The sequence below is a fragment of the Engystomops pustulosus genome, chromosome 4 (genome assembly GCF_040894005.1).
Source record: "Engystomops pustulosus chromosome 4, aEngPut4.maternal, whole genome shotgun sequence".
Classification (NCBI taxonomy): domain Eukaryota; kingdom Metazoa; phylum Chordata; class Amphibia; order Anura; family Leptodactylidae; genus Engystomops; species Engystomops pustulosus.
This window is the reverse complement of record NC_092414.1, coordinates 38408366-38421990: the sequence shown is the minus strand read 5'-3', so window position 1 is coordinate 38421990 and position 13625 is coordinate 38408366. Positions and strand designations below refer to the sequence as shown.

Here is a 13625-nt window from a genome sequence, read left to right as displayed (position 1 = left end):
CGTGGATTTTTATTTAACAAAATACAATGGGCAAAAAAAAAAAAACGTAAGCAGGAGGAAAAGCTTAAAGAGAATATTCAGGAATGTGAGGAGAGGTTCAGAACCATGCCTAATAACGAGAACTATGACAAATTAAAAATAGCTCATAAAGAACTAGAGGATGTGTTGATGGAAAAGGCAGAACATGCTGTCTTCTTTGCAGGATATAAGAAACACTTTGCTAGCTTCTTCCTGGGTTTACCCCCTTCAAAGGTGGTACAAAGTCAAGAACATAACATAAATACAATCAATACAAGTATCGGGAATTTGACAAGTGATAAATTAGAGATACGAAGGGAATTTGTTAAATTCTTTTCGGATTTATATGCATCTAGTCTATCCCAGGGAGCAGATAATGTAAAGGAATATCTAGAGGGGATCAAACTACCGCAGTTATCACCATTGGAAAAAGAAAAACTTGACGAACAGATCACGGAGAGGGAACTTAACGAAGCACTTAGTGCAATATCCGGTAATACTGCCCCGGGATCGGATGGGATACCATTTGAGATATACCATAGGGGGGGGTAAGGTATTGTTACCCATCCTCCTGGAGGTCTTAAACTTTTCCGACAGGGGTGGAGTGGACCTTCCTCTGGGAAGTGTTGAGAGGATTTGGGTTCAGGGTACAGTTTGTGAAGTATATCCGATTGCTGGATGCGGACCTAAAGGCTAGAATCAGAATTGGACAAAGTCTGACTGAAGTATTTGATATTCTAAGAGGAACTCAACAGGGCTGCCCAGTTTCCCCCATTCTATTTGTATTATTCTTGGAACCGCTGGCAATTAGGTGTAGAAGCAATGTAGGGATCTTGGGTTGGGGGTGTAATGGAAGTCAGGATAAGAAGCTATTGTATGCAGATGACATACTTTTTACTGTTGAAAGAACAGAGGAATCTGTCCCAATAATAATGGAAACAATAGCAGAACTTAGTAAGTTTTCCGGGTTATAGGTGATCTGGAACAAGTCATACCTTTTCCCAGTGGGTGATTTTACAGTTAGGAAGTGCGGTGAGCTGACAGTTTTGGATAGAGGGGACACGATAGAATATCTGGGGATAAGAGTGTCTAGGAACCCTGGAACTTATATTGATCAGAACCTAGTACCATTAATTCAGAAGATAAGGAAGTAAATATACGTATGGGTTAAATTGCCATTATCCCAGGTAGATAGACTCGCGCTTATTAAAATGATCCTACTGCCACAAATATTGTATGTTATTACAGCCACTCCAATTTGGATTACCGTAGTAGTAAATATTTTTAAACCATTGAAAGACTCCTAAACGAGCTTATTTGGGGAAGGAAGAGATTCAGACTAAAATTACAATACTGGTGCAAACCGAAAAGGAAGGGTTTTTTTTTTTACTATACTTTGTATCTGCTAATTTGCAATATCTATTACGGGGTAACGATGACATAATCATTAAAGCTATAGCTAAAAAGGTTAATCTAGATATTAAGAATGGCTTGACACTGTTGGACTCTGGGGCTCTGGATTCTACAGAATTAGTACGGGTACCAATATGTAGGTGTTTCAGGAGAATTTGGGATTGGGTTAAAAAGCACTTTGAAATCAATAGTAGCACAATACATGCACCATTATGGAATAATCTCCACTTGAAAAAGATGAGGCACTTTAAGGGGCATAATTTTTGGGAGGGTAGGGGTATTGATCAGATCTCACATATTTTTTCGGACGGCAGATTTATATCCTTGAAAGACGCACGTAAATTAGAGGATACATACTATTTTCAATATATACAGTTGCACCATAGGGTGAATAGTGTAAGAGAAAGACAATATTTAAAGTTAGAAAGGCACCATATAGTGGATTTTTTGGGCAATATAAAAGAGAAGAAAAAATTACTTTCTAAAATTTACAGATATTTACATTTACAAAACAGATAAACCACTTTGAGAAAAAGAAGACAGAAAAATGCCTCAGATGTCAAGAAATAAGTGCAGACTTTCTACACATGGTTTGGAATTGTCGGAGGATTTAGCAATTTTGGGAAGGAATTTATATAGAGGTTGTCAAACTCTCAGGATTAGACATTCCAAAGACACCAGATGTTTTGGTGCTTGGAAATACAACAGAAATAAAGGGGTCTAGAAACCAAATACAATGGCTATTGACTGTATTACAGATTGCTAGAAGTATGTTGATTTATGGTTGGAAATCATCCAGCACCCCCGACATCAAAGAATGGTATAATAGAGTGAATAGAATCAAAATTCTAGAAAAAATAGTAAAAAAAGTAAAAAAAAAAAAGTATGGCGCAGCAAGGAAAGAGGGGGCATGGAAAAAAAGATGGTTATGTGATGTTGAGGAGGATTCCCAGGTCAATCCGAGTAGGGGTGGGGGGGGGGCGTTTATGGGTTTATATTTGGTAAGATTTAATCAGCGGAAGGAACAGGATGATGATTATGATATATGGAATATGGTTGATGATAAACGAAGTATAAAATTGTCTGTGTATTCTTACGACCAATGTATAATTAACAGTTGTTGCCTTCCTGATGTTTTGTATGTTGGTGTGTTAATGTAAAGAAAAATTTTGAATAAAGAGAAAGAAAAAAAAAAAAAAACCTGGATGCTCTGGGTCCAAAGCATCTTGGTAGCCTACATCTTAGCATTTTAATGGCATGGGCTCCATTTATTCTCCATTATGTCATACACAGCACTCATTCAATCATTGGCTGGACTACTTCTCTATTGGCCAGGTGATCACTTGATAAAACACATGATCACTGGGTTTCCAGTACTGAGAGCTTCCTACTCAGTTTTTCTAAACCTAGTGAAGCCAAAACTATAACAACTGTCTTTTTGAAATTTTGAAGGACATAAAGAGAAAAATACAAAATTAAAGTAAAAATTTAAACTGAATAAAAAAAAGCATTTATAATATACTCCAAAATACAAAGATAAAAATTTTGCCAATGCATTCACTAACATCACCTTAATTATGTTACACCCAATTACTCTAAAACAGACATGTGTTGTGTTAAATATTTGAGAGATAAAGTGCAAACACTATTATAATAAAAAATGAAATACAATTTTTAATATTTTGTCTTCCTAAATATTTGTTCAAAAGTAAAAATACAGACTAAAGAATCACTGCCCTTGTTATGACATACTGGATGCCTACCGCAGGAACCATACAAATACTCCTAAACTCACATTACTCTGGGAACAGTACAGACATAAGATGCTTACAGGTCACAAAAGGATGAAATGAACAGCTATACACAAAAGATAAAATACCAAGCGCCATGATTTTTTAAAATGTATTTGTAAACCTATTTGTATTTGTAATGTAGAGTAGGAAACTACATTGTTACCAGAAGTTTAGTAAACATTTTAGAAATATATAGAATTTTAAAGTTCTAGACATCAGATTATTGCACAGGTTTAGACTTATATGTTGGGTGGTGCTGCTTGTTACACTACACAAAATTAGATAATCCAAGGACCAGTGGTCCTCTGGATTATGCAATGTAATTTTCTTCTTTTAATGGATATCGAATAAAGAAATAGTGTGCTGGTCAAACCTAACTTTTTCCTTGGATTATATATGGGCCTTAAGACAAGCCTTACTGATGACTTGTTCACCAGGACTACGTAGAAGATTTTACCTCTCCACCTTCATCGGTCCATGTGAGTGAGCGCACAGCTCAAAAATCTTTTTGTACCACAAAATTAGATAAACTGACATCCAAAAAAATTTACTGATTTAAGGACCTTTTCCAGATTTATTTAACTTTTGGATAAAAGGATATCTGTAAGCTTAGACTACTTTCATTGTCCCAATAAACTCTACACAAGTGAAGATTTATTTTTATGAAAAGGACCTATAAATATTGTTTGCTATATAGCTATTTTGCAAATCGAAAAACATGGATGATTTTTTTTAAATATTCACACATATTGGGGGATATCTATTACTTTTTGGCTTGTTGCATGCTTTTATGTGCTTTGGTGTGCATTTTCGGATGAAATTTGAGACTATTTTGCTCCTAAAAAGTCCCATTTCCTGAGGGCTTTACTTAGAGAAAATCTACTCATAGACATAATTTAAAAATGCTAGAAGACCTTTTGATCACATTTTAAAAATATGATTAATATTTTACGGAAGGTAAAATGGCATTTATAACATTGAATAATTGTGTTCATATTTTGATTGGCTATTTTGAAACATGTGGATACTTAACAATTTTATGTTTTTATTGTCTCTCCCCTATGACATCACAGAGGGTGCCGATGGCAGCGCCCATGTATACCATTAAATGTACCTGGTATCAGGGAATACCAGGAAAGGTTAAATGCCACAATTACTGTCAGTAATGCTATAAAACAGCTGTCACTTGTTGCATATGGAAAAAGATCAGCCTGCCAGCTCTACATACATGCCCTAATGCCCTGCTAATGTAATTTTACAATAACAGGTCATGAAAGGGTTAAAATATGTATTGCTTTTTCTTTCCATAAAAAGAGTTTTTATTTCATTCATTCAAAATACAAACATGAATGTTTTATGTTTTTGATGAGGCCTACACAATTTTACTAAATGAGCCACTTAATGAGGTTCCGAAATCTCATAAAACCAATTTGATTGCTATATGCTAACAAAACTTCTGAAAGATTGTAATTCACAAAACAATTATGATGCAGTATGTTGTCTTGAAATGGTATCTTGTGACACAAATGCCTGGAAATGCCAAGTAAAGAGGAAAGGAACTAGATGATGCATGTGTTAAGATAAACTTATGTATAGTATATTTTTAAATAAAGAAATGATACGTCGTTTATGCTGAGAAATGATGGCTATTGCAAACATATACAATAGAGCAGAATGAAGATATAATAACTAATTACAGATTAGAACAGCTTAAAGATTGTGGTGTCAATCTGAAACATCACTTAAGACAGCATTATTCATGGCCCTAGAAATTAGACATTTCTAACCTTCCATTAAATAATTGTTTAAGTATTTAAAGGTGAAATCCTTCTTTAAAAAATTTGCAATGTAAAAGGCGGAATCGATAACTCAAGATAACTCAACAATGTTTTGTAAGTTCCTAAAATCAGACAAAAGAAAGGTATATTTAACCAAAAGAAACAACAGCACATGCTTAGCTATGAAGCAGACCTTAACATTTCTTTCCAACGCATGGAGACAAGCATTCAGTAACTCTTCGAAAATGTTACTATACAAAAATCATATAGAAACTTTTGGATGGGATATCTCTCTTACCAAATTACATAATAGAGAAAATGTCCTAAGGTTACCTTACTGGGTGAACTGGGGTTTAAATGCCTTAGTTAAATCTGCTTTAGGAAAATTGAATCATGTCCAGCTTTATTCCTTTTACATTTCCTTCCGGATAACATCCAAACCACGACCATCTGGGTTATAAACAGAATTTGTGCAATTAGTAGAGCAAACATAGCTTAGAACTGGAAGGCTGCACATTTCTCAGACTTTTTATTATTATTATTATTATTATTTAAGGGACCCCCAAATAAAGAGAAAATGAATCTGTTGGCATATCCTAGGGGAATTCTGCATAAAGTTTTTTTAGATTTGTTTTTTAGCAACACCTATTATTCAAGGTATTGATGGATAGTTGTTAATTAAAGTTGAGGCTGATGCTTTAAGAGATCATATATATCCACGTGTTCTCTGTCTTCTTCTCTTTCTTTTTATCTTCTATAACAATGTATGGTTATCTTTGTCAGTGAGTGTTTTTTCTCTTTTGTTTTTCTAACTAAAAAAATAAACGTATTGCCCTATTTTGAACATGTTTTATTAGGGTTTATAAGGCTTTCATGTTGCAAAAATAATAGAATGGACCCGATAAAAGGGATTTATTTCTTTAGGGAATCCATTGTTGCTTTCCTCTTTGGTTGGTAGTACTAAAAGATTGAACTATGATAAAGAAAGTGTACACTACTTGCCTTTGGTTTCTCTTTTTTGTTTATTCAAACTTTTTGATGTAAGGTTTAAATTTGTCAATATTTTTTAAATAGCTTAAGGACCTTTGCGATTAAACCAAATGATTGGAAAACATGGTAAAGTTAAAAAATAGAACTGTTCAAACCTCTGGTTTGTTAGCATTTACAATTAATTGTGAAGTCCTGGTTTTGTAAATGTGTCTTTCTATCAATTTATTTTCTATCCATCTACAATATCTATCATATAACCCTAAACCATACTATATTCATATTCAACTACTATTTGGATAATGGGTAAAAGATATAATTTATCTTTTAATTGTTGTGTATTTTTTTTATGTTATCCTGGGACCTTTTAACATTTCAGTTTTTATTTTGAGATAAACATTTTTCAAGGTTTGCTATTGAATGAAATGTAAAATAACTGCTTTAAAACAATACGAAGTTTTAAATCAACCTGGTAAAAAGTTCTTTCTGAAAAAAAAAATGCAATTATATACAGGATTAATGCAAAGTACAATTGCAGGTTATTAAACCATCATAGAAAATATACAGAGTAAAATACATATTAGAAAATACATGGGTCCTTGAGCAGAAAGGAGAAACAAATAGATTGGTAGTATCGGTGGCTATGTGACCCTTGTTTTCAATCAATGTCCTCAGTCATCTCAGGAGAGAGAAGACAAACATTCCACATTCTCGGAATTATTTTATTGATTGCATAAAAATGTTTAAAATTTTATTAAATTGTTGTAATAACAATGTGTTATTTATTTAAACTTTTAATATGCAATTAAAAAATACCATAAATCTATAAAGAGAAAAAGGTGTAAATTACAGGAAAAACACTAAATATAGATATTTTAAACTTTTGTATAATATAGAAAGAAACATTAACAATTCTTTATAAAACTACTCTACTAATGGTGGTAATTATAATATCAACTCTAATCTTATTCTGAACATTTTCATTGAAGATGTTAATGATAATGCTTCTACATTCTTCAATAACTATTAAAATATATGTTAAAATGAGTAGTAAATTAATGTTAAATATAAAACAATAAAATGTATAAACCATGCTGGACATGTAACCTAGAAATTGAGCACTAGATGGCAGTCCTCACCAACTAATAGCAACAAGGAAATAGGAAATGCATTTCTCTCTCCTGGAATGAGATTCTTGCTGCAGGATTCCGGCCATGACAGATTTTTTTCTTTTCTCCTAATTCCTCTTATAACATCAGTGCCTTATTTGGTAAAATTCTCGCCTTCACTGATTTTAAGAAATGCTACATCAGAGACAGGATTATCAAGCAAGGAGCAGGATCTTCCATTTCTTTGTGTTACACATAACATGGGATGTGGTCCTGAGTCAGCTGCATTATATCATCCCGGAGGAATCCAAGCATGGCACCTTTGTTGGGAGAATTGCTCAGGATCTTGGACTGGATATAGGTGAGATTAATTCCAGAATGTTACATATTGTCTCTAGAGATGAGAAGGAATATTTCCAGGTCAATCTGCAGAATGGGATCCTGTTTGTTAAGGAGACAATAGACAGAGAGAAATTATGTACAGAGACTCCCTTCTGTATTATTCCACTGCAGGTTATTGTAGATAAGCCGGTACAGATGTACAGTGTAGATGTAGAAATAGAAGATATCAATGATAATAGTCCAGTATTCTCCTCCAGTGTAAATAGTCTTCTCATATCAGAGATGAAACATGCAGGTTCTCGTTTCCCATTGAAGATAGCTACAGATCCAGATCTTGGATCAAATTCTATAACAAACTATGAGCTCAGTGCCAGTGATTCTTTTGCATTGGATTTCCAAAAATATATGAATGAAATCAAATCACTGGAGCTTGTGCTGAAGAAAGCTCTGGATAGAGAGAAGCAATCTGTCCACAATCTGACCCTTACAGCTTATGATGGAGGGAAACCAAGGCTGAGTGGTACTACACATATTATTGTTACTGTGGAGGATTTCAATGATAATGCTCCGGTGTTTGATCAGCCATTTTACCAGTGCAGTGTGACTGAAAATGCTGTGGAAGGAACTCTAGTGTTTAAGCTGAATGCTACAGATCTGGATGAAGGGAGAAATGGTGAAATAATATATGAATTTAGTAATATGGTGTCACCGGAGACAAAAGAAGCATTTACCTTAGACAAATATACAGGAGAAATAAGAGTAAAAGGCAAATTGGATTTTGAAATTTTTAAAAAATATGAAATTCAGGTTGAAGCCATTGATCATGGAGATGTTCAACAAATTGGACATTGCAAGGTTCTAGTATCTGTTGTAGATGTCAATGACAACCCTCCTGAGATGATGGTGACATCACTATCAGTTCCTGTTCCTGAAAATTCTCCTCAGGGGACAACAGTTGCCATCATCAGTGTCCATGATAAAGATTCAGGATCCAATGGGAAAGTCCATTGCTTTATTTCTGAACCTTCACCCTTTAAAGTAAATCCAGCTTTCAGGAGTGATTTTTCTTTGACTGTAAATGGACCTCTGGATCGAGAGGTGAAGGATAAATATGAAGTAACAATTGTAGCAAGAGATGAAGGTTCCCCATCCCTGTCTTCAATAAAAACTCTCAAAATTGATATAAGTGACATCAATGACAATGCTCCTAGATTCATCCAGTCAATAGACACAGTATTCATCAAGGAGAACAATCCACCAGGGACCCATATATATACAGCCTCAGCCTCTGACCCAGATACTGGGCAGAATTCTTTTATCACTTACTCAATTAGAGAGCAAACAGTTGATGGGATCCCTATATCTTCTTATATCTTCATTAATCCAGAGAACGGGAAGGTCTTTGCTTTAGTTTCATTTGACCATGAACAGATTGCACATTTCCAATGTCTTATAAAAGCCACTGATGCCGGTCTACAAGCCCTCAGCTCTAACCTTACTCTGAACATATTCATTGAAGATATTAATGATAATGCTCCTACATTCACCCCACTTCATTCTGCATTAACTATTAAAACCTCAAAATCAGCAGAACCTGGACACCTGATAACCAAAGTTAAAGCAGTGGATGTGGATTCTGGGTACAATGCTTGGACCTTCTATAAGTTAAAGGATCTTGGAGGATCTGGGAAATCTCCATTTGCCATTGCCCATCAAACTGGAGAAATTACTCTAAAGCGGCCATTTTCAGATTCAGATAGTGATGAGTACAGATTGCATGTAATAGCTCAGGATCATGGAGAACCATTCATGACAGCGGAGACACAGATTGTGGTATCTGTAGTGGAATCTGGAGAAGAATTAAAGTTTGATAACCAAGAGACCAAGGTGACTGGAGAGGAGTTTTCTGATGAAAATATTTACCTGGTTGTTGCCATCTGCGTCATATCTACTATATTCCTTATTACTCTGATTGTCTTCACTGTTTTACGATGGAAAAAATACAGAGATGAGGTCAATGAACTGAAAGAAAACTACAAGATCTGCTCCAACACTGGAGGGAGCTGGATGTATTCCCAACACACTCAGTATAGAATAAGCTCCAATTCATTGCGACCAAAAAGTGACTTAATTGTCTTCACTCCAAATACCTCTCAGACACCCGGGAATGAGGAGCAGATCCATCCACAAGGGGCCATGTTAAACTCTTCATATAAGGTAAGATTGGTAAAATAATATATTATTTCTTATTATTTCTTAATATATATATTTCTTATTTTTCCCTTAAAAAAATTAATTTTCAATTTCTTAAAAATTAAACATTTTTGCCTAAATACATTGTCATAACTGTCTGTCAATTACCAGTGTCCTTGTTAATTAATTTTGTCTTTAAATATGCAGGATATATGAAAATTGGGGAAGCCTTTCATATATAGTCTTAAAATTTTCTTATGATTTTTGTCATGAAAAGTAATAGATTGTGTTATGGTAATTTCTCTATGATATTCCACCTCTGAATTCTTGTGGTTTTAAAAAATTGTTATTATTTTTAGTCATGTGTTGAACACACTGGTTTAAGTTCAAGCTGGATGGTTCTTTTAGACACAGGAAACAGCGACAGTAAATCAATGAATGTAGAATTTGTTCCAGATTAGAGATGAGCGAGTATACTCGTCCGAGCTTGATACTCGTTCGAGTATTAAGGTACTCGAAATGTCTCGCTGCTCGGACGAGTATTTCTCCTACTCGAGATTGAGCATTTAATTTAAAAAACACAGTGAATAACAATGAAGAATAGAATAAAAAACAGTGAACACAGGATTATTTAAGTGAAAAACACAGTGAAAAACAAAGTGAAGAATAGATTACAGATGTTCGGCACATCTGCTTACTTGTCGGAAGATACGCGCGAAACGGTGTGAACAAAATAGTATGTGAAGAACAATATATATGTGTGAAGAACACATTGAAGAACACGGTGAGCAGCACAGAGACACCGGGGGGCAGCACAGAGACATCGGGGAGCTAGAAAAGAGACACCAGGAAGCCAGGACAGAGACATCGGAGAGCCAGAACGGAGACATCGGGGAGCCAGAACGGAGACACCGGGGAGCCAGAACGGAGACACCGGGGAGCCCTAACGGAGACACCGGGGAACCAGAACGGAGACACCGGGGAGCCAGAACGGAGACACCGGGGAGCCAGAACGGAGACATCGGGGAGCCAGGACATAGACCATGGGGCAGCCAGAACGGAGACATCGGGGAACCAGGACATAGACATCGGGGAGCCAGAACGGAGACACCGGGGAGCCAGAACGGAGACACTGGGGAGCCAGAACGCAGACATCAGGGAGCCAGGACGCAGACATCGGGGAGCCAGGACGCAGACATCGGGGAGCCAGGACAGAGACATCGGGGAAGGGCAGAGAGATCGGGGAGACTTCAGTGGAAGAAGAGTAGCGTATCCAGGGACAGCGTATCTCCTAACAAGTAAGCAGATGTGCCGAACATCTGCAATCTATTCTTCACTGTGTTTTTCACTGCGTTTTTCACTTAAATGATCCTGTGTTCACTGTTTTTATTCTATTCTTCACTGTTCTTCACATCTGCTAACTTGTCGAGAGATAATATACATGCGGAACAGTGAAGAATAGATTGCAGATGTTTGCATACATCTGCTAACTTATGAGAAGACATTCTGTTTCAATTAAATAACACATTTTATTCCCGAACCATGGTCCCTTTGAAAAATGCTCGAGTCTCCCATTGACTTCAATGGGGCTCGTTATTCGAGACGAGCACTCGAGCATCAGGAAAAGTTTGTCTCGAATAACGAGCACTCGAGCATTTTAGTGCTCGCTCATCTCTATTCCAGATGTGTTGGGAAATAGTACTATGAAGTGGCCATTGCTTATCTTTATTACATAGCTATTTGCATCTACCAAATATTCTATACTTTACGTAGGGCAGTGGTTACAATGCTATAGCATAGTTGCCAGAGGTTAAATACAGAGCCAACTCTGTAGCCATTAAGGCTATCAACCTAGCACAGTCAAGACCTCCTTTCACAGTACAGGCGTCCTTTGCTGTCTATAACTGCAGTAAGAGTTAGGAGTACAAACAGAGCTTGATTATCATTAGCGGTCTGTATCGGGCCCTAGGATTTTACCTGTTCACGGGACCGTGGAGGCAAGCTTCAATGATTTTTTTCCTCCTTCTTTCTACTGTATTGGTATCCTCTGGACACTAATGCAATTGAAAGCTGTTAAAAAGCACAGAGCAATAAGTTACTGATTAAATTGCCAGCTGACACTTTACAAAAAATATGTGCGTTTTGGTAGTTTCGACACTCTCTCTGTAATCACTGACACAGGGGAATGACTTTCTGTGATCTTCAGAAAAAATGTTAACACCATATGTAAACATAATGTAAAACAGAGGAATATTTAGGTTAGAAAGGTGATCATTTAATATTTTATGGATGGAAGTTTGATATTTTATTTTTTCAGTTAACCAGAAGAGGTTGCCTTTCCACACTCAAAGGCATAATGATTTCTTATGTTACCATAATGAACTTGTTTTAGGTCTTATTTTGATGCATTGCCAGTGTTTGCCACACTACATTAATTATTTATTTACCTGCCTTTAGGGCATTTATATGTTTTCTCATACGCATAGTTTCTATATGGGCCACAATATGCCATGCACATTATTTTTAGTTGAGCCTTTCTCTTTATGTGAAAAGTAAGTTCTCTTCAAATACATCTTCCAAAGTTGGATTATGTATTCCCCACTCCATCCAATAAGTGGTCTCCTCAGGTCACAGGACTTCAATATGTTTTCCAAGGCACTTCAATTTCTCTGACCCCACTGAACTTACAGTTACTAGACTTAAAACTGGAAGTAACAAAATGATGCAGGAGCTGGAGTTGGGTTGGTTTGTGTTCTATTTTTTCCCCATCCCTGCCCTGGCTACTAAGGAATTTTCCATATTCCTAGAAAACACCATTAGGCATTTTGTAAATCTGTTATCTACCCTATTATCATATTACAAGCTTTAACACTATTTCTTCTGCCAGATTATAAACCATTTGATATTCCTCTTAAGCTTTGATTTTTAATATCCATCTGCTCCTTTTAAAAATAGTGAAAACATTTCCCTTTTCATACAATATTCTTGTAAACTTAAATATATGGTTGTAAGGTACAACCAAGTCACTATCATATCTAGGATTTTGCCGTCAATTTGTGTATTAAGTAATTCATTATTGGGTTGGATTTGTGGATTGATTTATGACTTACCGTATTTTTCGGCCTATAAGGCGCACCGGACTATAAGGCACACCTCTAATAAATGCCTGCTAAGACATCTAGGTTCATATATAAGGCGCACTGGAGTATAAGGCGCAGGATCAAATGCAGTACCTAAAAATAACCAGCAGGTGGCAGACCTGTGCACAGTTCTAGCCAGCTACACTTCCTGGGAAACTTGTCTTCAGCGTGTCAGAGAGCTCCGATCTCAGAGGTATGGGCTGCTGGGGGTTAATGCAGGGTGATGCAGCAGGGGTTAAGCGGTCTCCCTCTGCCCCTTCTCCTTCCCTCCTCAGGCAGGGTGTTATTCCTGTGGGGTTCCCTGTGGCTCCTTCTCTTTCCCCTGTTACAGGGCTGTCAGGTATGGGGGATTGGTTACTGATGATGATGATTGCCTCGTGGTCGGCACTATGGCAGCTCCGGCCTCTCAGTGCTAGGGGAGGGCAGGATGGGCACAATGTTAGTTGTGGTGCCAGGGCACTTCAGGAGCCAGGGACCCTGTATACTGTGTGGGAAGGTGCAGGAAATTTCTGGGGATGGAGCTATTAAACACTGGTAAATGTACAGTACATCTTGTCTGTAGTACATTTCTGTATAAGTTCATATATAAGGCGCACCTTTGATTTCTGAGAAAATTAAAGGATTTTTGGTGCGCCTTATAGGCCGAAAAATACAGTACCTATTTTATCACAAAGTACGCTGTTATTTTTCTACTTTGTTTGACATATATAACATTTTGAAGAAATAAGCAAATAATCAATTTCAAATCTTTATACTATTGTCTAAATATTGTATAAAGATACAATATTGAACACTTTTGCAAATTAAATGAAAAAAAAATGAAATTATGATATATTGGATTTAAAGGAGAAA

General features: G+C 36.3%; 1 protein-coding gene and 1 long non-coding RNA gene across 7 annotated transcripts in view; one reads left to right on the top strand and one right to left on the bottom strand.

The window, feature by feature from the left end:
- LOC140126356 (protocadherin alpha-C2-like) overlaps positions 1–13625 on the top strand; it is a 217662-nt gene that overhangs the window by 29856 nt on the left and 174181 nt on the right. Inside the window, exon 1 of one of the 4 annotated variants that reach the window (XM_072145734.1) lies at positions 7170–9657. The exons of the other annotated variants lie outside the window; for them this stretch is intronic. Coding sequence (XP_072001835.1) covers positions 7291–9657 — 2367 coding nt within the window. The 5' untranslated portion in view covers positions 7170–7290. Of the gene's footprint in view, positions 1–7169; positions 9658–13625 lie in introns of those variants that run through there. 4 annotated transcript variants of the gene reach the window in all.
- The window catches only part of LOC140126358 (uncharacterized), a 69133-nt gene that overhangs the window by 17172 nt on the left and 38336 nt on the right, over positions 1–13625 (bottom strand). For all 3 annotated transcript variants that reach the window (XR_011854819.1, XR_011854820.1, XR_011854821.1), the window contains exons 3-4: positions 11611–11703; positions 5336–5452 (exon numbers count right to left, since the gene is read on the bottom strand). This is a non-coding gene — a long non-coding RNA (uncharacterized lncRNA). The remainder of the gene's footprint in view (positions 1–5335; positions 5453–11610; positions 11704–13625) is intronic.